This window comes from Zosterops lateralis, assembly GCF_965231275.1.
Source record: "Zosterops lateralis genome assembly, chromosome: 3".
Taxonomy (NCBI): Eukaryota; Metazoa; Chordata; class Aves; order Passeriformes; family Zosteropidae; genus Zosterops; species Zosterops lateralis.
Window position 1 is genome coordinate 106,581,985 of NC_139764.1, and position 26,667 is coordinate 106,608,651.

Below are 26,667 nucleotides of genomic sequence, written 5' to 3' on the forward strand. Positions count from 1 at the left end.
AGTAATTTCAGATGTTTAATAGCTGAAGAAATAATGGCCCAATTTCATTGAAGATACACAATTTTCAAGAAAGTAGCTTAAAATATGAAATATTTCTTTGTTGACATTTATATTAAAATATGGTGCTTAATTTCTGTTTGTTTCAATTTCAATTAGAAATGCTAATTCAAATAAATTCAAGCTGAGAAAACAGTTTTGAAAACTAGCAGTAAAAAGAGATCCGGAACCATCACTGAATAGTATGTGGGAAAATTAATGCCATCCTTCTTAAAGCAGGTCAAAAATGAAAGCCTGAATGAGTATTAGCACTATTCTTTAAAAACATGCAATACAATATTCATTAAGTTTTGATCAAATGTTTTACAAATGGAGGGTGATTCAGATCTTTTTTATAAACTGATTTTATTGTAGGAGCATTTTACTATTAGATGATTTGTCTTGCTAGGAAAATACTCTCCTCTTATTACATTCGAATTAGACTGAAACTTAGCTGAGGAGATTTTGAGATTTTGGTTTTGGGTTTCCTAGAGCTATCCAGGATAACCCTCCTCCTGGCTTCACGGGAACAAATGCTGTATTGAAGTTTGCCGTGGGAAGTTTGCCATAGGAAGTTTGAGAAGGCTATTATCAAACTCTGAAAAAGAAAGATCCTGAACTTCTGCATTATAATAACTTTTTAATACAGTATCAGAAAGATGCAAAAGATCTGCCTGGAGACTGACATTTAGCTATTGTGCTCTTTTAAATTAAATGACAGCTCATAGAGGCATTCCAGGGCTAGGTGTAGAATCCTGTTATTTAAACATTGTCAAAGCTTGGGTTTAATTAACTCTAATTCAGTGTGGTTTCCCTATCCTTGCATACTCTTTCTGTCTTTCTTTCAGTCCCTCTCTGTCTTTTCTTTCTGCTGGCCTTGAAAGGCTTTGGGCACCTGTCAGGTTTACAGTGGGATTTCAAATGCCTTCATGCCAGTTGCTGGGTGGAAAATTATGTCCTGGCAGAGCAGCAGAGAAGCATTTCATTGTCAGGGAGATTCAGGTTGCAGAGTAAAGTGCAGTGCTAAGTCCCAGGCTGGCTGGGGCTCTTATGTGTTCCAAATGATGATGTATGGTGGTTTCTGAGGCAGAGATACCTTGCTTTGCTGATCATAAATGGGGAGGATACGTTTGGACTTTCAGAGCCGGAGTGAACAGGTCATTTGTGAACTTCACCATCAAATGAGGTGGCAGAAGTTGTCCTGTGCCTGTCCGGAAATCAAAAAATCATAAAATGATTTGGGTTGGAAGAGACGTTAAAAATCATCTTCCACAACCCCCTGCCATGGACAGGGAACCTTCCCCTAGACCAGGTTGCTCAAAGCCCCATCCAGCCTGGCCTTGAACACTTCCTGGGATGGGTATCAACAACTTCATTGGGCAACCTGTGCAAGTGAATAATTTTACCAACTTCACCAACCTTCTCAGTAAACAATTTCTTACTAATATCCAATCTAAATCTACCTTCTTTCATCTTAAATTAATCCCACTTGTCCTAAATGTCGCAAGAAAGGCTGCAGTGCCAGCACAGTCTGCAGCTCTGGGATAGCAGCTCTGAGGATCACAGCCCAGCTGTGACAGGGATGAGTAGCAGCTCCTAAGAAAATCAGCCAGTAGCATGTGTTAGGGGATGGGAAAACCATCAAGGAGTAGGGCGGCACAAACATATAAGGAGATCAAAGTCTTAAAAGTTGCCTTTCATTCGGTGCTCATTCAGATTACTATTTTTTGGCAGAAGTGGCTCAGATTAAAGACAAGCATTCCTGAATGCTTTTAAAGAAATAAATGGCTTTCCATGCATACCTAGCTCTCACCTCTCCTTGAAATGCTACTGCAGTTCCTCAGTCTCTATGGATATATGAATTATTAGTCTATTTCTCCAATGTAATCTTGGATGACAAATATTCCTAGGCCCTGGATGGCAATTTTGTAATAAAAGTTACACTAGAATAGGCCAGGAGCTAAACAGAACCCATTAAGGTTTGCTTTTATGTAACCACTATTCAAAAGTAGTCATCCAGCCTTTGGGTGATAACAGTTTTCCACCTCAGTTATAACCAGTTCAGCAGCTTGGTTGTCTAAAATAAACCTTAAATTTTCTCCTATTTCTATTTGAATCCCATTTGCCTCTTTGCATTCAGTTCACATTCTTCTTCTTTCAGAGCTTTCAAAGAGTTGATGGCTTCAGAAGCCTCTTCAATTTCTCATGGTGACTTCCCATATAGTGAAAAGTGACCTGCTGATTTTCCCCAGACCTAGAGACCTCTTTTTGTCCTAATCAGTCCCCAGCATATGCCTGGTGTCCTTCATGCCAGTAGCTCCTGTCCTGAGTGTTCCCTGGCCACTGGGAGCAATGGGGACAGAGAGCCCTCAGCAATCTCTGCCTTTTGGTAGATGAGCATCAACCCAGCTGGATCAAAGGAATTGAAAAATGTGGACAGGTGATCAAAGCTCATCAGCTCCTCTTCCTTTGTACTTAGTAGGGATAGATGGACAATCCTGAAGGAAACCCAGATGTGCTGAAACAGATGTCCAAAGAAGCAAGAAGACTCCCCCACTGGAGCAGCCTGTTTCTGTCTGCACCAAGGAGTCTAGAGAACAAAATTAAGGACAAATGCCTATTACTTAGTTAAATGTAAATTTGGTAAATTTCAGCCCAAAATATGTGCTTTCTGAAAAAAAATTTCAAGTGTGTTTCTTACAATTTAATATTAATAAGCAGTATTTTGAAGAGTGCTCTCCTGTCCTTTACCTGAGGGACTGGTGAGGAAAGCAATCACATCCTCAGCTGTCTGCTGCAATACTAACAGAGGTGGACTGAAACAACTGTCAAAGCTGACACATCAAAGATCTCTCTAGCTTCTCACAGCTTTGGGAAAAGACAATCTACTCAGATGTTTTCTTTATTTTTTTCTAGATTTTTCCAAGAATAGCCCCCTTCTCATTAAAAAAAAAAAAAAAAAAAAAAAAAAGAAAAAAGAAAAAAGATTTTAATAAAGATAATGCCATTATTTTTCCATCACTCAAGAACCACTGTGATTCTTCTCATTAAAAAAATTGATTTACATGGGATATCATTAATAGTGGAAAATGAGATAGAGTTAACACTATGTATTGCCAGTGCATGTATAATGTATATGTGAAATTATAAACTTGAAATGGGTGTACAAAATACACGTGAAGTTGATAGAAGGGCAAAAGGTGTGTTACTTTCCAGTCTAGTAGAAATGAATAGGCATGTACAGAACACTGTTCTCCCCTGCTGGCTTTTGAGGCACAAAAAGCAATTTGAGATGGAGTCTTGCTTTGATGCCATTTTGATTCTTCCCACAGTAACGTCAATGTCAGTGTGTGTGTGGATGTGTACATAATGTTTCTATAAAAGAAACTTAGTTCAGTTCTGGTTAAAAGTGATTTGTTGTGTTGCTACTATTCATGCAAACCCTCATTTTTTTAAAGTTCCATTAAAAATGCTTTTTGGGTTTATTGGTATCATGGCCAGTGCTTGGGGCCATGTGTGGTGCTTGGCTTTAGGTGTCCGGTGGAGGACTTAGTGCAGCTGAGTTCAAGGAGACTGAAGATAATGGGTCCAGACTGTGCTGTACTGAGCCATGAGGCCTTTGTTGTTACAGGTCCTAGTGCAGGCTTACCCCTGTGATCTGTTGGGAATGCTGGAAGTGATTCCCAGAGGGATGAGCTGTAAGCTCAACCACAGCCACACCAGACCAGCCTGAGTTTGGCCCAGAGCTAGCAATGCCCACACACCACCACATGGTGTGGTTCTGTTATGCCCTGGCTCCTTTGGAAACCCAGTGTTGCTGCCCTACAGTCCCTTCCAAGCTCTGGAAGTACCCGTGAGGTGATACAGGCACAATCTCTGGGGCTGAGTACCTCAAGCATCACATCATTCCAAATATGAGCCACTTCCATCTCGGAGGAGGTGAGAGGGCAGTTTGTTTTGTGAACTCAGAGCTTTGATTAATCTATTCAAATATTAGCATGCCTGGTGAGGTAGACCAGAATATCCTCTGGATTTATAAATATTCATATACTAACATCTGCCACATCTGCATAGTTATAACTCTGTTTCATGGGAGGAAAAGCGTCTCTTTGAGGAAGGTCCAAAGTAGCAGAGGGTTTCTCTTGTCATACCTGTCACTTACCAAGTTGTGTAACTTTAAAAGATCTCTTACACTTGCATTATTTTAGAGTTAGCCTGGTCTACAAGGATTTAACTCCAGAATAACTGCTGTTAATGTTCCTGGATCATTTTTACTATGTGTATGTGAGCTAGTATATGTTTTTTACAGCGTAAAACAGCCTCTTTGATCATTTGCAGTCTGATTTCTGCCACTGGCACAGTCCTAAAACAGCTATGCTTTCTACAGTTAATAGGGTCAGATTTTCCTTACGGTGTTGACCTCTACCTTTGGTGCTTAAAAACATGCCTTCCATTTTCTATGGCTTGGCACAAGCCTTTAAAACTCCATGTCCTTTCTTTTTTTGTTTTGTTTTGTTTGTTTGTTGGTTTGTTGGTTTGGTTTGATTTTTTGGTTTTGGGTTTTATTTGTTGGTGGTTTGTGTGGTTTTGGCTTTGTTATTGTTTTTCCTTGCTTTATAGTTTTACTGTATTTGTGGTTATTCTGCTCCAAGCTGTCTTTTCACTAGGTTTACTCCTAGCTTTGTTCATCTGAATTTTGCCTCTAAGTCTACTTGGCCGCCTTCTTCCAAGAAAAAAAAAAGAGAAAATAACCCAAAAATATAATCAGCAGCATTGTTTCTCAGTAGATTCCAAACAAATCAACAGCAGCTGGCTTGCTAGTTATTAAAAACAAAAAAAAAAAAACCTTACTTTTTTTTAAAGTTTGTGATACTGGAAATCTTTGTTGCTTCCTAATTTTTAGGTATAGGGAAGGCATTGTTTCAGTGTGCCACCAAAGAAGTGGGTGCAGAGCAACCATATTATCTTTTTGCTTTCAAAAAGAACTTGAAAAGATTGTTCCTCAAGTAGATTCCAATTGAGTCCTTTATTGAATGTATTTTTTTTTCCAGAAGCTCTATTCAATACTGTACAGTTGTTTTTAAGGAGTTATATTAATTTTTCTCATTTATACAATGAATACTAAGGATCACAGAATAATGGTTTGGACTATTTCTTGAGTCCATCAACTACAGAGGAAAGAAAACTTAAGAATAACTAGAGTAAACACTTCCAAACTTCCAGAGTTCTGAACTTTGACTTCTTTTACTTGTATTAAAGATTGGTACAGTATTAAAGATTGGTGTGAAAATGATGTAAAATTTGTGTGATTAGGACAAGATTGTATAATCCCCTACAAAAGGGGATGTCCTGCTTTTGTGTGAAGTTGTCATTGCAGACTGTTCCCTGGAGAACAAGCAGAGATTTGAAGCTCTGATGAATGGCTGTTTTAAAGAGTAGGTTCTTGCCTTCCTGCTCTATCTTTTTAACCTTTAACATTACTTTGGTTAGTCAGAAGCAGTTTGTTCCTATTATTTCAAGAGAAATCATTGTTTGTCTTTATGATAAATTACAGATAGGTTAAATTTTCAGGAGCTGTTATGTCCCAGACTCAGAAGTTATTTAGGCATTTTGAAAAATTTAATCTACATTTTCTGTGGTTTTGTTGGGTTTTTTCATTCCTTAGAGTTCTTGCAGACAAGGACCCCAGAGCTGCTGCTTCACCTTCAGTTTTATTTTACATTTACAGCATTATGAATCTTTGAAAATAAGTTGCAGCCTACCCAAATTACCCTTCAGTTGAGCAATTTGGTGTCCTTAGGAATGCACTGAATTATCTTAATCACATTCTCAATGATATATTACTACCTTTAAAAATTATTGCTGGGAGAAAATCACAAGTGTATAAGAAGGAGCTGAAGAATAAAAGTGTAACAGTTAAAGAAAAAAAAAGGAAGACTGAACAGAAGCCACAACATAAGTTAAGCTAACTAGAAAATTAAGATTAAAAATCAGGAAATCAAGAAAGAATGTTTCTTTGGTGGTATTGCAAGTGTGTGTCTCTATAACTGTAATCCTTACACAGTACAGCCATGGGGACCAAAACCTGCTCTCAGTTGAAGGAGTGTGTTGCTTTAGAACTGGGAAATACTCAGTGTCACTTAAAAAGGCTTTGTGTCAGTTTAACTCCATGAGACACTGCACAGCCACACAGCTGAGGCAAGCTCTGATTATGGCTAAGTAGGTACTGCATGATGGAGTATTGACAGTGTCTTCAGTGAAATAAATTATCCTTGAAACTATTTTTTCCTGTAAAATGCCATTTCAATCAGTTTTTCCCAAATCACACTAATTAGAAAAGTCATTTAACCATCGTTAACAAGGTACATATTTCCAGAATTGGTTATGAGAAATTATGTTGTTTCAAAATGTATTTTATATTTGTTATCCAGTTTAATGAAATTTAAATAGCAAGTTGATATGATAGTTCATTAAGATGTAAAATGGTCAAATACACTATTTTCATTTTAGAATGTCATGCTTTTAATTATGTTGTTGCTATTTAGTACTATAAAAATGTCCTATTTTCTAGGTCAATGTTTCATATTTGTGTTATGATTAAAACAGCTTGACATTTTGAATAAAAATATACTAATTCGTTGTATTAATTAAAAATAATGACCTAGAAAAAACGTTTCCAAACTAACCTAAAGACGTCAGCACTGTGAGACATGACAGTTGTGCCATATTGTCACTATTAATGGCATTTTCTACAGCAAAGTAAAAATGTACATGCAAAGGAAAAAAAAATTAACAATTATTTTCATTTTTAAGACTTTCTCCATGAAATCTTCAGTCCACTGAAAGGGTCACAGGTACTTAGAAAGACAAAACCAGCTTTTGAAATATTGACATTTCATGTGAAACATAAAGGGCAGCTTTTGCACAGGTAGATGTTTGTTCTTCTTCAATACATGTTGGCCTTCTGCTGTCGGAGCAGGGAGGGCAAGTACAGGAGAGGTGGAATCACAAAGCCCTTGAAGTTGAGCTGTAGGTTTTTAATGAGGTTGTTCCCAGGGTTTTTAATTTGTACACATAAACTGCTATTGCCACATGCTTAAGTAAAAGTACCATCGTCTTCATTATGTGTGTGTGTGTGTGTGTGTGTGTGTGTGTGTGTGTGTATATTTATGGTTTGGAGACATGAGAAAAAATGGATGAAATTATAATTACCTCCCCTGAAACTGGTTCAGACACACAGCACAGGCTGATTAGAGACACCAGGTTCTGCTGTGTCATAGGGCAAAATATCATTGAAGACAAAGTAAATGATCACTAACTGTTTTGTTCCTGAGGAATGCAAAATACAAATTCAAAAGGCTGCTGACAATAAATGGTGGTTATTTCATTTCCAGTCCTGTATTTTCCTTTCTGGAGCTTTCATCACTGAGTTTAAGGCTGCCCTTTGTGAGGACCTCAGAGGAAGCCTTCCTCTAATTTGGTTTTACGTCCTGGTTTTGTGTGTCACAGATCAGTAGAGTAGCTTATGCATGAACATCTATCAATTCCCATCAAGAATCTTCTGTCTAAATTAAATCCTGTTATTTTCTGTTGGCCTGAATCTCTAACATATCCTCTCTCCAGAATCCTCAGTCTCAACAATAGTTTTCAAAGATACCTCCCAGGCCTCCACATTTCTTACATTTCACTATCTTTAATACCCACATTCAAAAGTGGAAACAGTTAATGCTTTTCTGTGTATGTGGCTTTTCAGATCAGTGCAAGTGGTTTTATGGACCCCTGTAAACCTGCAAACTGCTGTCGAGCAGCTCTTGTTCCAGACATTTCGGTCATTAGGCAAGAAAAGCCGCAAGTACCTTAAATTAAAACAGATCTTTGATTTCCCACTAGGACATCCAGAGAAGAAATTCACTTCAATTCTTTTGTGAAACTTTACAACTTTGTCTTCCCAGTGCGGGCTGGAGCCCTGGTGAGGCTGTCATTTGAACTGGAGCTGCGTTGCAGGCGCTTTTGTTCTCCGCTCTCCTCAGATGCCGGCTCGCTGCCTGCTGGCGCGCCAGGGCGAGCGCGATGACTTGTGGTGACAGCTGTAAAGTTGCGGATGGGAGCAGAGAGAGGAAAAAAGCCCTTGTTCAGTTAGGAGGGGTTTTATATCTCTCTGTTGCCATAACTACACAGAAGGAGAAAAACACGCTTCTTTCATGCTTGTCTAGATTCGAAATTGCCCGTTGTCATCCTTTCATGGGTTCAGCACCTTTGCGGGTTGGTTGTAGTAGCGTTTTCGGATTATGAAATGATTGTGAGATTTGTGTATTGCCTTCGCAGTTGAAATTTTTGACTTGATCACCGTGTTTTCTGAGGTGTTCCTTTGTTTTCGTTTGTTTTTGAAATGTTCTAGCCAAGTCTTATCAACCATCTTCATTATGTGAAAGCCATTCAGCTCTCAAAAGTCTTTATAAGCTTGCTTAATTCTTAGAGAGCCCATAAATTTTAATACTCATTAAATAAATCTGTGTTCTTTAATCTCAACAGACTTCTTAAAAGTGTCTCTCTTCTTTCTTCTTTTTTTTTTTTTTTTTTTTTTTTTTTTTTTTTTTTTTTTTTTTTTTTTTTTTTAATTCTGAGTTTGGTAAGGCAGCTACTTAAGCACATCCTGATAACTTAATTCTCTATGAATAGAAACAACATTCACAGTTAAATGGTTTCTTACATTATCAGCTAGTTATGGCTCATATTCTCTTGCCATACTGTACAAACCCCCTACTCAGGCACCACGGATACTGGGAAGTGACTTTACTAGGATTTATCCAGAATTCTTAATAATAACAGCAATACCTTCCAAGAAGTTTGCTTAAAAATAAAGGGTTAAAAATCATGGTTTTACCCTATTACAGGAAAACATTAGTTTGGCAGAAGTGAGAAGGACATTTTTCAAAATGTTTCTTAAACAGCTACAGTACCATTAGACTTTGAAAACTTTGCAGTGCTTTAAAATGTGGGAGAAAAAAAATAATTATAAAGTCTTTCACATCTTCAGGACTGATAGAATCTAGAGATTTGAAATTATTGTAAGTAGGATGATGTTCAGAGGAAATCTTGACACAAATTATGGCTTTTTTAACATAAAATACCATGTTCTTAAAGCTCAGGGGGCCCAAAAACTAGCTTATTTATCATTTTTTTTCCAAGCCTGTAGTCATTTGTGATTCTTAGGTGAGTTAACAGCCCTGTATTTAACTACTACAATAACTTCTGTAGTCGTGAATAGTCATGATTGCAGCCCCCCACACCTGCTGAAGGTACACAGCAGGGAACCAGTTGCTGGAGTTGTTGGATTGCAGAATACCCCAGGGATGGCCTAGATTTGACAAGAGAGCATTTTCTCTCTCTCTTTCTTTTTATTATTATTATTATTTTGCAGTATTTGATTACATTTATCTAGTCTGATAGTGTAATGAATCACTATGACTTATTGTGGGGACACATTCAAAAAAAGCAGTTCTCTGTGATATAAGATGTCCACTGGACCAAGAAATACTGTCACATGCGTTTAACCCAGTGCATAACACATGCCCTGTACTAAACCATCCACTGAGTATATAGGCCTAAATAGTGAGATTTAATACTTTGTTATTTATAGATGATGTGTAATATCTTCTGAAAGGGTGAGATTTCAGTGCTCAAGATTTGAATGCTTTTATTTGCTTTCATTAGGCATCCTGTACAGCAGTATGTGAATGTTAGAAAATATGTGCATAACCACTGTCTAGTAAAAATGTATTTCAAAGACTTACGTTGATTACACTTCTGTACGTTTTATGAAAAGCTGAAGCCCTGTCCCTGTTGAAGCTGGGCAGCACTGCTTTGTTTACAATGGGCAGAGGAGCAGCCTCATCCTTGCTAATTAATGTATGTTAAGTGCTTTGAAGTCTTTGATTGTCAGGTGTTACACCTTAGAATTGTGGTATTTTGGGGTTTGGGGTTTTTTGGTCTAATAGATGCAATTTGTTCTGGATACATCACTGAGTTGTTTTCAGAAATATTTTTTTTTCTTTTTCTTTTTTTTTCTTTTGAAACACAAGCATTGTGTTTGCTGGCTGGTGGTGCAGATGTGCCTGTGGCTGCTGTTAACAACACACAACTGGCACCAAAGCTGGTCAGTGTTTCACTGTTGCTGCCGTGTCAGGAGCCTGTTGGTGATCACACCATCCATTTCACAGATGGGTGCTGCTTGTTCAAAGTCTTCAAAACTGGAAAACGTTTATGTAGTGCCTTGCACTACATAAAAAGATCAAAAAGGTCCAAAAGCTATCTCTTAGTCTTCTGCTACAAGCAATTAGCATAATACTGACTTCATCCCAGACCATGTAGTAATAAATATTTTAGCCTTCCCTTAAATGTGGATTGATATTCAGGTCTGCCTACTAGTAAATAAGACAATCAGAATTAAATTTCCCTTTGAATCTGGGCTATTCTGAATTTCCAGTGCTCACAGATTGGATTTTTTTTTCCTTCTCTTTCTGCCTGTCTCTCTCATTTTGTCTCCAGAGAAAATTATTGTCTGCCTGGAAATCAAGTTACAGTGCTAACTGACATAGTGGCATGTTATATGTGGAGAGGGGACCAGACTGGCAGTTTGCTGGGATCTCCTGGGCTTTGTTTGCCTTGGCCAATATAGAACAGGCTGCAGCCAACTTTGTATTTAATCAGGGGTGAATCCTGAAAAAAAAAATAACCCAGCACATCCTGATATAGGAAGCTACATCTTTATCTCAGCATCTCAGTGGGTATTTTTATGCTGGGTCCTTTGGTCTTGCTGCCTTTCCTTACATGGATCACAGTGTGCGTTGGAAAATAAAAGAGATCATATTGTCACCGAATTCTTTTCTCATTCTTTGCATCCATCTATGTAATATAAATGCAGTTCATTTTCAAACCCAGTCACATATGCTCACTCTGCATTTGTAACCCTGTTTGATTATAAATTAGCAGGCATGGATACCATAGAAGACTTTAGTTCATAAATCAAAGCAGCAAAGGCATTCTGGCCCTCAGACTCCTTTTTTATTATTTTAATGCATAACTGTGGTACCAAAATCTCTCTAAAGTTGCATCTAAAGCTTTGGAGTTATTTTCCCCCTAGAGACTAAGGGTGTAGTTTGTCTCTGAATATAATCAGAAAATATGTTGAAATAGTTCTGTGGGCTAATATAGGGAAATATCAACTCTGTAATGCTCTGTAATGTGTGAAGGCAGCCTTGAGGTACCTCCTAATGTCAGTTCCAGTGATGATAATAGCCTGAAAATTAGTTTCAAAACATGTTACAGTGACTTCCCTGAGTTTTTAGTATATTTAGAAAGGTTCCATTTACACATAGAGTTGCAGTTTGTCTTCCTCAAGAGAGTAATCACCACAGCTGACTTTGTTGACTCTTTCTCGTCATAAGGTGAGAAGAATTTGCCTGTGTGAACAACAAAAAATTACTTAGCACAACAGGGCATCTCATTGCCAACAATCCTTCGAGTGGAATTGTCATACACAGCCACATACGCAGTGTTCAGCAGGATTTAAAAATATTTTCCAACTCTCCAGCATCTGTTACTGTTTTCTTTAGCAGCACAGGTGTCTAGCAGTGTCAACACAACGAAGGTCTAGACAGGTTGGTCTGCACTACAGAGTCCTACTGCCGTGGCTGTGTCAGCTTGGAGTATGACAACTTCACACCTTGCATTTCACATTGCTGTGCTGACAAAACCCAGCAGAAGATGACTCCCGTTGGCTTTGTTCAGGGGCTGGTGTAGCTGTGCCAGCAGTGATGCCTCTCCATCAGCATATGCTCCATCTTCACCAGGGTGTGTAGCTGGGTAGCACAGACTCGTCAGGGCACGGCCTTGCCATGCTCATAGTCAGTATTGAGCTTTTCTCAGTTCATTTTATCTGGCTTAAGGGCTTAGGAAAGCAAAATATGCAGGAGATATCCAGAACCAGTGGAGCATTTTCACGTGCCTTGGGTGCAGGATGGTGTCCTTTGGAAATTCCATAATTAATAAGAGACTGTGAGAGGAGGACTGGGCACACCAGTATCATGCAGACAGTATTTTGCAGCTCTATCCCCAGCCTTTAGCAGCCTTGGCTCTTCAGAGTTCAGTCCAGAGTGAGAGTGCTTCACCGTTGGTCTCCCTCCCCCATCCCTCCAATAAAGGATCCTTGCACAGGCAGTCACAGCTTTCTTACACTCCTTCTCCTGCTCTTGGTAAAGAAGTTCAACTGAAATTGAAATGCAATAAGAAAAACAAGGTAGAAGTATTTATCTGCAACATATTAGTTCCCTCCTTCTGCAAAAGGAAAATAAATGACTGTGTGGTCCCAACTAATTATTTAATCTCCCTTGGTAATCCCTGGGGAGAGACAGTACATCCTACCTGTCCAAGCACACAGAACTGTTTGCCTTGTGCCTGAGACAAGCTCTGTCTTTATACAACTGCAGAGACAGTCCTGGTAACTGGATGTATGATCTTCAGGGTCCAGGAAGGAAACTGAAGATCACAGGGGTTCTTCCCCCAGAGGGTGGCTGAGCACCGGAATAGGTTTCCCAGGGCAGTGGTCACAGCACCAAGCCTGACAGAGTTCAAGAAGTGTTCAGTATTCCTGGGGTATATTAGTATTATAATATACAAGTATTCTTGGGGCTGTCCTGTGCAGGGCTGGGAGTTGGACTCTGTGATTTTTGGGAGTCCCTTCCAACTCAGGCTATTCTATGATCTGAAACATCTTCATCTGTAAGCGATTCTCACCAGGCTTCATGCATTTCCCTTTCACTTTTCTTTCAGGCCAAAAGAGATTAAAGGACCTGTTTCATACCTTCAGTCCCAAGTAAAAAGCTGTTCTCCAGAGGTGTGTGCTTGTCTTCACATCACAGGGAATAAGCTGTAGCTGATTTTTGTATTTGTCAACTGGGAAATAACTAACCCCCATGCTGAATATCATGGGAGCCATTAAGGGATGGATGATGTTCATCCTGGTCTGGCAGGTCAGGGTGTCTGGAGGAGTAGAGAACAGCATCAGCCACTGCAGTGCCAAGTGTGTCTGCTTAACTTCATCAGCCTGGCCTAATGAGGCAGCTGGGCATTGAGCTGTTACCTCTCTGCAGCTGCTTCAAGCCACATATCAACAACAGGAGGATACATTCAGCAGGTTATTGGGGTGCTCTGCAGGCTTTGGGGTTCTCTGTGTGTCTGTGGATGTTGTACTGAGGAGAATGAGAGACTTGTCGAAGTGACAAAAAATCCTAAGTTCTTGTGTGGTTCACGTGGGAAGGGTTCACCATGGTAAACTCCTTCCTGTCACTCACAGCTCCTGTTTGACTTCTAGATCTTCTGCTTCATGATACAGTTTCTTATATCTCTACCACTATAAAAATAAGCAAGTGTGGGCAGTGCTGGCATTTATTGGTTAAAATTATTGTTTTGCATAACTAGAGCATAACCTTGGGAATTAATCTCCATACTTACTAAGGGAAGAAGGTACTTGGATTTTCCTTCTGGTAACTTTTCTTGGCTTTCCCACATTTTCTGTCTCAATCACAAAAGCATGAGCCTGTGTGAGCAAGCACTGGTCTCTTACACATTCCTCACAAGAATAATTAGTGATGTTTTATCAATTACCCTTTACAGTTTTATATGAGGTTAGTTTTCCCAAGTAAATTATTTTAAAAGCTGTTTGTAAAACTTATTCTTCCATCTTTTATAGCTCATTATATTTTAGTTTTTGCTGCCCCCTTTTAAAGCTTTATCTACTAGAATTTAAGTAAAGAGTACTTTATTAAAAATCTGAAGAAACCTGAGAGCTTCCATTGTGCCATGGGAATGTGCATTAGAGAGGGTCTTTAAGTATCCAGTTTTCACTGTGCTTAAAATACAGAATAAATAAACTTTGGGAATAAGTTCCTTGTCTTTTTTATTTCTCATTATAAGTAATTTTTAAAAATACTCACCATATAATGTCTTTTCCTGTTACTTGATCTACACTATTACACAGTTGTGCTTGGTCCTGTACTTGATCCAAAACTTATGGGCTCTATAGTTTAATTTGTAATTTGTCCATTAATTAAGAGGGAGAAAATGTGGTGTGATGGAGCTGGAGCTGGGGACCAAGAATCAAAGCTTCTGAATTCTTCCTGGCTCTGTTCCTGACCTGAGGAAAGTGGCTTACACCTTCTGACCTATATTGTCTCTGGGACTCTCAATATAATTATATTAAATGGCCCCAAGCAATGATAATGGCAAGACAGAAAATGCTGCCTCTCACAAGCTCCACAGAGATGTTCAGTTACAGGTTTCAGGTCAAGTCTCCTTTAGGTTCAGCCACTATGTAGCTCATGTCATTTTGGGGTGTCTCTTGTGCAGATCTTTATGAAGAAAGTATTCAACCAGTCTTTCACTGAGAATGATGTAGCATCACTCATGAAGAAGGGGACAGAAAGGACTGGCTTAGTTTCAAAATCTCATTCCAGTGTGTGTGCACCTGTGGCAAGAAGGGAAAATCCCTTGCACTAGGGTAGAGCAGTGGCTGTGATTCACTGAGGGGAAGAAACATCGGAGCTCACCCTGCTGAAACCTTGCACCTTAACTGTCCTTGCACTTCATTTTTACCTGGATCTCTTAATAAAACAAATTGTCAAATGGGGGGGGAACCCAAAGAAAATAAAGTGCATTAGAACAAAGAAATTAGAGGAATAAATAACTGGTAGGAAATTCCCAGCACATCTCTTTTTGAAGGTTTCAGGAAATTCCATTTGTTTGAGGAAATGCTGAAAATTAGGAGGAGCCCAGAAGAGGGACTAGCAGGAGCCAGCTGAGGTCATTTTTCACTGCCAGGACTGCACTGTGTTGTCTCTTCTTTTACAACTCATCGGCAGGCATTATTACCTGGTGAAAAAATTTGTTTTGCAACTCATCCTGAGTCCTCATAAATCATTAATGCCTGGCTAAGCACAGTGTGAGCATTACAAATACTCTGAGAATGAGGGCCCATTCTGATATAACCTTGTGTCCAATACTAATGCCTGCTAGTTATTTAGTAATACAAAGGAGCCTGAGCGAGGAAGATCGATGAATCAATGCAGTCTCCTGACTTCCTTCTCCTCTCCACCTGCCTCTCCTCTTTCTAGTTCAGATACTGAGCTGCAAAAATTCAGGACAATTCATAGTCATCTCTCTGTGGGCAGCACTATAGCAATTTAGGGGAACAAGGAGGGAATCACAGCCTCCAAATGTCTGTAGGAAAAAGGCAGAAAAAAAGCAGGAAAAAGAGGAGCTTTGGTTTCTGATTAGAACTTGTTCTGATTTCTGGGCTTTTATGAGCTGAATTGCATCACTGCTCCAGACCTGTTTTCTGGTTTGCATCCCTTAATGAATGCATGCAGCATAAAGCACATTCAAGTGTGTAAAGAGCATAGATAGAAGCTGTGCCCAGGACTGAGTGTAATTAAAGGGTGCTCAGCAAGTCCAGATAATGATCCCATTACCTGTGGGAGCTCTTTGGGGACTTACATGCTCAAACCAGCTCTCACAGTACTGGAGGCAGCACAGAGAACACAGCATCAATGGGTACAGTGGCTGAGCTTTGTCTTGTTTTTCAGTAATCTTGGCCACAGTCAGGAGTTCCAGGATGGTCTGTACTGTCCTGTTTACCCTGTGCTCACTTTCTAAAACCCCGTTCAAGAGTACAAGCCCATTCAAGAGTACAACTAAACTCTGTTCCCTCTCCTCTCCTCTCCTCTCCTCTCCTCTCCTCTCCTCTTCCACAGGATCTATCTGTGAAGTTACTATTCATACAGTTGTGCCCTTTGAACACCATAATAATTGATCATGAGCTTTAAAAGAGGGAAATGGAATGAGGTGAGGTGGAGATTGACCCTCCGTGTAAGCGTAATCTTAGACTTGTATGACTTAGTCATGGATGGAGCCCTTGTCCTGAAAGGCCTCTGCAAGGAAGGTTGTAAAGTCACAGATACAAGAGAAATGGAACTTGAACAGGAACTTAGGAAAAGTGCAAATGGGGGTCAAGGACAGTGGTTGGGTAAATTTGAAAAGGGGAGAGAGTATCAGAAAGTTTAGAGGGGAAAGTAAGACATGAAATGATAGGAAATTGGTGTGAGGGAAATGTCGTTGCTGTAAATGAAACTGAGAAAATGGACCATGGCAGAGAAAGGAAAAAAAATGTTCATACGTGAAGAGGGACAGAAAAATAAAAGGGACACCAAAAATATATACAACTGATAAAGCAGCTGGTGCTGTTCCTGTGAAACCAGAGACCTCAGTCACTTTGACCCTCAATCAAATATAACAACCCTTGTGCCCAAACCATCCTTGGGGTAGGTTTGTCTTTAGCTGAGGCCCCCAAAGTGTTCATTGTGCAGTGACACTTCAGGTATCACACTCCTGGCAAAAGCCTGAGACTCCTCTGCACAGGAGTGAACATTCAGATCCCATTTTAAGTTTTGCTCAAAATGTATCATTGTGCTTTACCTCAGCTGAATTTGTTAAAAATAGTCCCTGCAGTAGCACCCACAGGACAGAGTGGTTTATTTTCCCCTGTTATAGATCTGACAAAAGCCTGCTGTTATTTCTGTGCCCTCTCTAATGATCTGCTTGCTCTCTGGAGAGCACTGACCCATTTCAGCACAGAATAATTAGCCTTTCAGACACTACTGTGTTTCCATTAAAAAGACATAAATGTGCAAGGTGACATTTATTTACTTAGGCCTGAAAAATATGCACCACAGATGTTGGGGCCTGGGAGAGCTTCAATTTCTTTTCATTAAACAGATGTATATTTGCATGCTTTTGTGTCATTAAACAGTAGTGCTTGGGTGAAATGTTTCCTGTTGAGTTTCCCTGGGGAAGCAGGAGAGCACAGGGAGTATTTGGGTCTGGGTTTCACCATGAGATCCTTTGGCAATGCTTTGGCAGCTCTTGCTCAAGCCTTGTCAGTAGCTTTGAGCACAGTTACACACCCTCGAGGTCCCTTTTACTTCATATAAGAACTCCATGTAAGGAACTGTTGTTGATTTACAGATTTGTCTGAAGAGGAATATGTTCAGGGTGTTACACTGAGGAAATGAGAACCTTGACCTATTGCAAACATAAAATAAAACCAAAGTCCTTTAGTATTTAAAATCAGCTCTTCTGTCATCTTGATCACTGGCTTCTGAACCGCCAGGCTATTGCCCAGGTGAAAAGTATATTACTCATCTTGATAGCCACTTTGGTCTGCAAAGTTGGAGGGAAGTCTTAGCCTTAAAAGTCCAGGCAGCATATAAAACATGTAGGTTGCTTAGTAGTTCCCATCCCCACGTGGAGACGTGGCATGCTATCATTTCATTCTGTTAGCACCAATAGGCTCTATAAAAGGAGGCATCACGCAAGGTAGGTGCTTTATTGCAGGATGGAAACACTTTCATAGGTTATTTTAATCATTATGATTCTTTCATGATGTGTGAAAGTTGATTGTTGCTGTAAATGAAGCCATTGAAGGCTAAAAAATAAAAATGCTGTGATGGTAAAAATCCTTGGAGTGCAAAAAATAGGAATTGCTATAAAAGGCAGTAATTTATTCTCTGCATGAGATTTTTTTTTATCATAAGGATGCTTTTAAGGTAATTCTGAAACATATACAATTGTAATCTATATAGCTGAGGTATATTGCAAGGTGCATTGTTAATTTAGCTAATTTTCTATGCACTGTAATTTATATATTATTTGGAACTGCTATTTTTTATATTAACTGAGAGGCTTAACACATTTTTACTATGTTAAGGAGAAGTTATTTTTGCAGGTCTTGTGGTTTTGTTATTTTGACCCATATCCAGTTCATACTGCATCATAATACCATTTTTACTAATATTATTCTAGTATGTTCAAAACTTATTTCCATTTGGATAGAAATTCATTAGCTCTTGATTTTGATTATAACAAATTATTTTAACATTTCTGTGATAATGCATTCTCTGTGTTTCTGATTTGCTAATGCTGAAATATTTTATTTTCATTTTTAACCCTTCCAAATTTAGGAATTGTTTTTGCTTTTTTTTTCTGTGTATATATATTTCAGTTGTTTAGACCTACTGGTTCCTGCTTTTTTCTTTTTCTTTTTTTTAATATGTTATGTTTGTAACTTCTGACTGTCTGTGTTGAGCCAATCTTGCCAACAAAAATATCAATTGTTTCCTGTTTCTCTACTTCTTTACAAAAAAAAATGAAAAGTAAAAAGTAAAAATAAAAAAAAACTCTTAATGGGAACCCTGGCACTGTCTGTCTTCTCTGTTCTGCAGAAATGTTGAAGGAGTTGAACCAGCAACGCAGAGCGAAAGAGTTTACAGACCTGAAAATTATTGTTGAAGGCAAAGAGTTTGAAGTCCACCAAAATGTTCTAGCTTCCTGCAGCTTGTATTTCAAGGACCTGATTAAAAGGTTTGCCTTCCTTCCAGCTGTGATCTGCTCTGTTCTTTTGTAGGGCGCATTTGTGTCGCTTTTTTTTCCTCCCCTCTCTTGCAGGTTTATGAAGATTGAATCTCCTGTCACAGAGCCAGTAGCCATTCTTTCCACCTCCTCTGAATGTATTTCCAAACTGAGACTCAGATCCATTTGTTACACATCTGACTCGTACAGTGTAATTATTTCTGATGAGTAGAGGCTGGTTTTGGCCGAAGAAAGTGTTCCACCACTGAGAGATCTAAGATTTAAACTTCACTGCTAATGGCGATTCAGTCCACAACTAAACACTACTGCTGTCGATGTTTGCAAGGGACTCTGTCACACATGACAAAAGTCTGTGCTTCTGGCTGCAAAAGGCCATCAGCATTCAGGTGAACGGTGCAGAGACATCGTGCAAATAAAAGCATTTGGAGTACTGTAATCCCTTCACCCCAAAATCTTTGTTACATAGTTTTGTGTGGCTTTTATGGGCAAAGGGATTGATATTTTTATTTTTGGGGGGACCTCTAAAAGAAGAAAAGACAATTGATTAATTTCTCTAGAAAAAAATTGGAAATAAGATGATTTTCTGGTCAAGATGTAGCTCAGTCTGCATGTTGGACTAACAGTAGGTTTTTCATGCAAACACTTCAGCTCAGGGTAGGTACAGTATGTACATTTTCTAAACGTCGTGTCTCCACCTTCGCATTTTCCCCCTCTGTTTCTAGCTGATTGATTCTAAACAGTGCATGATAATCTTTTTTTTCCATTACATTGATTTTTCAATTTGTATGCTTCATATACTTGCATAAGAATAAATTGGTATTCTCGTATTATTAGTAAGTTAGAGTAGCAAGTAGGGAGAAAAAAAGATCGAGGATAACTTTCATTTTTCTCTCAATCATCAGCAAATTAATGCAGCTGCTGATTTTGCCTTGCAGTATTTTCCTGAGCAGACTGAGCCTGGACTGTGCTAAAAAATGGGATTAAAGAACATTTTGCTTGCTTCAAATCCTGTATTTAAATTTTGCCAACTAACACAATAGTGACTGTATTTTATTTCAGGATGGCATATTGGCTGGTATCTCCTTTCAGTGTATTGTGTCCTTTTGCACAAAGCTGGTTCTATAATTATGGATATATATTACATTTCTGTGATATAACTGTACTGACTGCCTTATCAATTATTCATAAAAAATATGTTGGCCTAGGAAGCATGTCTTTTCCCCTCTGTAAATCTAATGATTGCTAGCAGTAGCTATGCCAGATCTCTCCTGTCCTTTCTCTTCTGTCTAGTCATTATTATTTAATTGTTAAGGCTACAGTATATGCTTTTCAGGGTGATAAAGAATAGAGTCTACAGGAAAAGAAAAATCATAGAACCAGCTTACAGAAACCAAATCACTGACTGTCCAAAGACTGTCATTTGGATTTTGTTGTGAAGATATCTGCTTGTGTGCAGAAGTCACCAGGCAGCATCCATTTCTATAAGCACACTGACAAATCTTGCTGCTTTATTATTTAGTTATTAAATAGAGATATATGTTAGATTGAGCATTGCTTTGTTATGAACTTAGTTAAAACAATATAAAAAACTAAAATCCAATATTTTAGTCTAGATTTCAGCACATATTGTCTTTCAGCTGCCCACATAAGTCTTGCATGCATTACAAGAAAAACATAGTGGAAGGTTTAGCCTGTTTGCTAAACTCACCACTTTTTGCCTTCTTTCACATCATCAGCAACAATAAATATTCTAGAGGTCGATTTGTGTCCACCATCAAGTCTCTCCATCCCAATTGCCTTCCATATATAACCTCATCTGCACACATGTAACCTTGATGGAGGCTAATGGAGTTGCACAGGTGTATCCAAGGCAAAAATACCTTTATTACTGATGATGATGCTTGAATAAGAAAAAATTCAGCTTGATGTCAAGTTGAGTTTGCAGAACTGTCAGGTGAGAAAAATAAATATTCACCTGTAAACTGAGCAAATGTGTCTTTGCGAGACAATAAACATAGGGCTATGAGGTGGAATTTCTAAAGACTTCCTTTTGTAGGATATTTGCAGTCCAAAGCCTTGTCCTTTCTGAAACCCCCTGGAAGTTAAGGGCTCAGATTGCAAGAGGCACTCAATTTTTTGTGGGATCATGCCCTTAATAGTACAGAATCATTATAGTTCATAGAGTTAAAATGTTTACAGATACAATACATCTAGAATCCTCTATGATATTTGTTAGCAGCTCCTTTGAGGCAGCACTTAAAGCTTTATGTGATTTATATTGCGCTCCTTGTATTATTATAGAAATCAAAACAAGAAATGGCAGTTTTTCTTAAAGAATAGAAGAGATCTCTTTATATTAAATATAATAGAAAGGCCATTTCAATCAGCACAAGCCAGGGTTAAACCCTAGTGTCATTTCAACCAAAGGCACCAACGTGTCACCAGAAACATCAGTGAGAATATGATCTATTCATGAAAGTGCTATGTACATCTATAGAAACATGCAGAAATAGAATCTTTCAGAGTATTTACTTCGGCTTATTATTTGCCACAGGCTGGTTATTATTAACCTCATATTCTGCCATTGATTCCACTGTGTGTTCAAGTTGGTATCTGATGGTAGAATAGCAAGTAGTGTCTCAAAAGAATAAAAGAGAAATGTTCAAAATCGAATAGATCAATTATTTCCTTCTCAAAATAAAACCAAAATACAGATAAAAAACATAATAGAACTGGAGTTATTGCTCATCTTGAGGAAGGCTATTTGATGAGAATTAGTCATAGCAGGGAAGAAAATATGTTGTTTTTATTGCACTGATAAAAAAAATGATAACCAGGTTTGATTGTCCAAAACAATTCTAAAGTTATTTACGAAACAAATTTGGTAATGAGAGTGCATTTTGAAACCCCTTTAGTTTCTCAGAAAATGGCTAATCCTGTGCTGAGCATTCTGTTCCTCATCCAGAAAATTCTCCATTCCATGTGAGTTATCTTTCATATATATGAGCCCTTTTGAGCTTGGTTATTCCAGTCCTGAGCTTGAGCTCAGCACCACATTTGTTTTGGAAACAGGTCATCCTTGTCAGAGGCTGCACAGCACTCAAGCCTAAGGCAGGATTTGATGTTCGTCTCCCTCCCAACAGCAACTGACCATGGAAAACAATCTCAGCCCTTTTCAGTGCAGATTCATCTGAAAAGGATCAGGTGTATTAGGAGCAGCAGGTGTGAAATATTCCTGTTCCACATCCCTGTGCCCATGCAGGGAGAAAGGTGAGATTCATGGTGAGGATCCATACAGGATTACTGCAGTATAGGGTTTCAGGAGAACATGGATGATAAGCAGCAACTGGATGGGGGCACTGTTCCCTAAAGGCCATTTTACATATTTTGAGTGCACTGCCAATCACATTGACTCCAGTCTTCTTGACTCTGCTACTCATGGAATCAGCCATCTCAAAACAAGGGCTTAATTTATGATACAGACAATGAAGAGAAGAACCTTGAAGGCTTCCTGAAGAATCTTTTTCTCTGAATTCAGGTTCCTTTGTGCAGGCAGGGCCCCTGGACCAATGGGAGATGTCTCATGTTAGCTAACCAACATTTAGATCCAGGGTTGGCATCTAAAGCAGGTTGAGTCTAACCTCACCTTTTTGACTGTTACTGCAGTCTGCAGTGAGGTGGAATCCATCCCCCTTTACTATAAAAGAGAGGTGGTTTGCATAGACAGTGAACTTAGGATGGCTGTTCCATTGCTTCCCTCAGGGGTCCAGCCTAAGCTGGCTGTCATGTCTTCTCTGCAGTTGGGAGGAAAGATGGGAATGTCTGTAGGACGATACGTCCCATCTCATGATAAATAGCATGATTTGCCTTCTGGAAGTGCTTATTTTTCATGACCCAGAGAGAAAGACCAGTCACCCAGCCTGAATCATAGTTGACTAAAAGGACATGAATGATTTCTTATGGAAACTAGTGTTTTTCTTAATGGCACATATCTGTGCTTATATGTGTACACAGAAAAAAAAAAAAAGAGACAGATCCAGATCCATCAAAAAATGCATCTCCAAAATGTGCCTCTTGCAGAACACAGAATTTCTTATTTAAAACATTCTTGCTTTGGGGGAGGAAAAAAATGAGCTCTGCCTTTTGTATCTGCCCTAGAAGAAATGGTGGAAGGTGGGTGTGGGGGGTGTGTGTGTTCCGGGAGGAAGGAATGAATGGAAAATCCCATGAAGAGCCATCTTTTTTGTTTCCAGCTGTATCTGGGATAGACAAATGCAGCTGCTGAATAAATGGAATTTCTGATACTTCCTTAGCAAAGAAATGTTTCACCGGAACATTTTAATTTGCTGCTTTCTTCTTCTTAACCCAGAGTACTGGAATCTCTACCAAATATGACATTATTAAAAGGAAGCACTTGACATAAAAGTCTCTTCTTGGCCAAAATGCTTGCTTTTATAAGCAAGCTTTTACAAGTAGGTTTCTCTCTGGTCAGTTGCTAAAGATACACAGATCTTGTCCTACAAGCTTTATCTTTTCAAGATTAGATTTTAATGATGCTTTCTAATCTTTAAGTCATCTTGGGTGCCTGATTCCACTGGCATAGAATGGTAAGTCTTATGTACAAAGAGATTCTGTTACAAGAAGCAGTATTTTGGATGCATTGTAATCTGGCCCTGCTATGTTCATCCTTCTTTTCCTACAAAGCCAACCCAGTGACTTCATGGCCAAGTTGCTTTTCCACAATATCCTGCCTATTTTTCAAGTCTTCAGATTTTAGATTTTTTTTTTTCTAAAGTACTCTCTGAGGCTTTGAAGGCAGAGCAGGAGAAGTAAAGCATTTAGGGTGAGAAGACCAAATTCCTCTTGGTTTACACCAATGCAGAAGACAAAGATGTCATTCTGCATTTTACACCATTGTGTGGAAAGGGAGCATTTGGATGCACAACAGAGAAACCTGCCACTATCCATCTGAAACAGCCTGACAAAACTGCAAAAGCATTTAGGTGTCTGGAAAACAGACTGTCTGGTTTGTGTTTACATTCTAAAAAGCCCAAAATGAGAAACAGCAGGATGAAAGGAAAATCTACTCTTAGTGACTCCTTCATGTTTTCCTGCTTATTAAGAATCTTGCTTTTAACTCTGGGAGAGGAGCAAGCAGCATTTCCACATCTGCATACTTCTGCTCCATTGTAGAACAGAATGAATGTGGAAACAAACTATAACATGTAGTTGAAAACAGAGAAATAAGGAGTTAAAGATATGATGTTTGTTTCAGGTGCCAGAAGAGGTACATTGTGCTTAGAGAAAGAGCGCCAGGGGCTTCTGTTAAACTATTTAAACCATGAGAATGGGAGGTTGCATGGGAGTGTAAAATATCCTTCACCTCTTACTGCGAGGGAACAGGTGTAAATTGTGCTGTGGACAAGGTTCTTCTCTTAAACGAGGCAGTGATAATTGCTGTGTGTTGGGCACAAGATCTTGGCATGGGACACAGCCCCCTGCTCTCAGTGGCCTATTTCCACGAGCACTGCATTCACTCTGCCTGCCCAGGCAGCCGCCTGCCTGCCCCTCAGAGCTCCCTGCTGGGCTTCAAATTTCTCAGCTGCCAGACTTTGGAAAATGTGTTTTCATCAGGCAAAAATGTATGGTCTTCTACAGAAATGAATGGCAGCTTACAAATATTCAGTGGTGTTCTGCACTGCCACAAAACACATTGCAGGTGGCTTGGGCTGGATGCCACTCTGCAAGGAGGGGCAGAGCAACGTGCCCTACTCTGAAGATAAACCCTGGCAAGAAGGACAGAAAGGCTCCCTTTCAAGCCTTGAGGTGCAGCACAGAAATTTAGCTTCTGCCTGTAAAATTCTGCTCTGTAATGGCAGTAGTTCACAGAGTCACTGAGCAGATCCCTGAACCTCTCACTCCTCTCCCTCGTTGATAGAATCTCTGCTTACTGTAGCTGGGGCTTCTTGGTTCCGTAATTTCTCAACCACAAATTCTCCAAATCTCACCCAAGGAATGACAGACTAATCATCTCTCTTGATCCAGCTGTACCCATCCACCACTCAGCTGTCATGCAACATCTCTCAAGATGCCGGTGCAAGTGACCTGCCTGTATTTTCTTATATCTCACAGCCCTGCCTAGGCTTAACTCTGTTAAAATTCAGAGGTGAAAGGGAACAGTTATCTAACAAGATGCAGTTCAAGATAAATGAATCAAAGACAACAGAGAAAAAAAAATCTTCCATGGCATAGAAACAGGAGCCATATTCTTGAAAAGTGTCATTTTTGGGGAAATTCCAAAAGCCAGTCTTGCCCTAAAATAAGGGTAATCAAATCTCCAACTCCAACTTGCTTGTAAGTAGCTCCAGAGATCAGTAGTTCACTCATTTCATTTATATCATCAAGGATTAGCCTCTGCTGGATTGGGATAATGAATTTGTATTAATATGACCAGGTTATGATCACATCTGATTGCAGTGCTCTCTTTTTGCCTGCACTGTGCTGAGCTTTGGTGTCTGAAATACTCAGAGCAGTTCTGCAGGGTGGATGGGCAGGGATGGAGTGAGAAGAGCCACGTGCCCTTTCCTGCCTCTACTCTGGCCATAGGTGACGTGCTGTCATGCCTTTCATTTTTGTCTCTGGATCTATAAATACTGTAGAAAAGCACTAGCAACACCCTGTAGCTGAAGGAGAAAGAACCAGTGCCTGACAGAATTAATTCTAATTACTGTAATGCTGATTGGGATCTTTGGGCACTGGCATAATCATAGTAGTAGTAATAAATAATAATGGTGGTTATCATTATTTTATTATTGTTTTCCCTCTAGACATTGCAATGATGAGAAAGAGTCTTGGATAGACTACCTAGATAATTACTTGTATAAATTTCACCACATTCCTAAGAAATAGATTTATTAGCTGCATCCCAGCTCTGTGCTAAGCTGGTTTTTGATGGTATAATAAATAACATTAAAAGAAATCAGATAGGAGTTGGGTAAGGGTTTGAGCTTTAAGTTTGATGAGAATAAATTTTTTATTCTGTCAACTTACTTTTAATCTTCCTTCCTATATAATCCCCCAGAACCTGCTTGCATCTTTCATTTACCTTTAACAAATAGTAGCTCTCACCCAGTTTGTTTTGCCACTGAATTAGACTGCCAGAAATACTTGCAAACAAGGTAGATCCCACAGTATTAATAAGTCGGCCCAGTTTTTTTGCCTCTTCACTAGTACCTTGTGAGATGCAGTTTATTCTCAGTCCCTAGAAAAAGTCTAGGTCATGAAACACTGTTCTTCCAAGGGCACTTGCTATTCACTTCTTCATTCACTTGCCAGTCGTTTAAGCCAGCATCTTCAAACTCGTCATCTTCTTTCTTAAATCTCAGCAGGGAGCCAGATTTGTGCCTCCGACTGTGATCTCCGACACTGCAGCGTTACAGGCTGCTGCTGATCTCGCCTTTAGAAATGGTCCTGGCTGAGCATTTAGATTGTGTTCCTTCAGTGAATGGCATTAAGGGTATATAGGAAACGTGGCTCTTTTGTTTGCTTTATTTTATTCTGGCCATGTTGTCCGTGAACAAAAGCGTTTGCTCTTAATCCCGTTGCTCGTCTTGGTTTATAATGATCATTTCTGTGATGGTGAATTAGCAGGAGCTGCTGGTGCGTGCCCAAGCTCACAGCCATTAATTTTCCTGATTTTCTTCTGATAGAGCAGGTGCAAACTGGCAGCGTTTGACCCTAATAAGTTACACTAGTCTTGCCAGATTTTGTTTGCCTGGAACAAGGAACATTATTTGTATCAACATCCTGATAAAAAGTGAGCAAATGGATTTGTTGGTCAGGTAAATTTTCCTGATGAATTTGCAAGCCTGTGTTTAAACAATGTAATTTATTTAATCTTGTGATTTTACTAGTTCTTTATTGTAATCATACAATAGAACCATTACAGTACATGTTTTCTTCTCTCATGAGACAGATGGATAGTGACTGAGGCTCAAAGATAATGTTTATCTACAAGATAGAATAACGAAGGCAAAGATTTGCAAGTTAATACATTTTGAGCTGATAAAACAATTCCAAAGGAGAAGCGATGCTGGGGTGTGATTTTTTTTTTTTAAATCCTGTTTAATAAAACATTCAGTGCCTTAT

At 39.1% G+C, this 26,667-nt stretch overlaps 1 protein-coding gene across 1 annotated transcript in view; it reads left to right on the top strand.

The window, feature by feature from the left end:
- KLHL29 (kelch like family member 29) overlaps nt 1-26,667 on the top strand; it is a 389,156-nt gene that overhangs the window by 300,375 nt on the left and 62,114 nt on the right. The window contains exon 6 of the mRNA XM_083857762.1: nt 18,372-18,510. Within this exon, the coding sequence (XP_083713888.1) occupies nt 18,372-18,510 (139 nt within the window). The remainder of the gene's footprint in view (nt 1-18,371; nt 18,511-26,667) is intronic.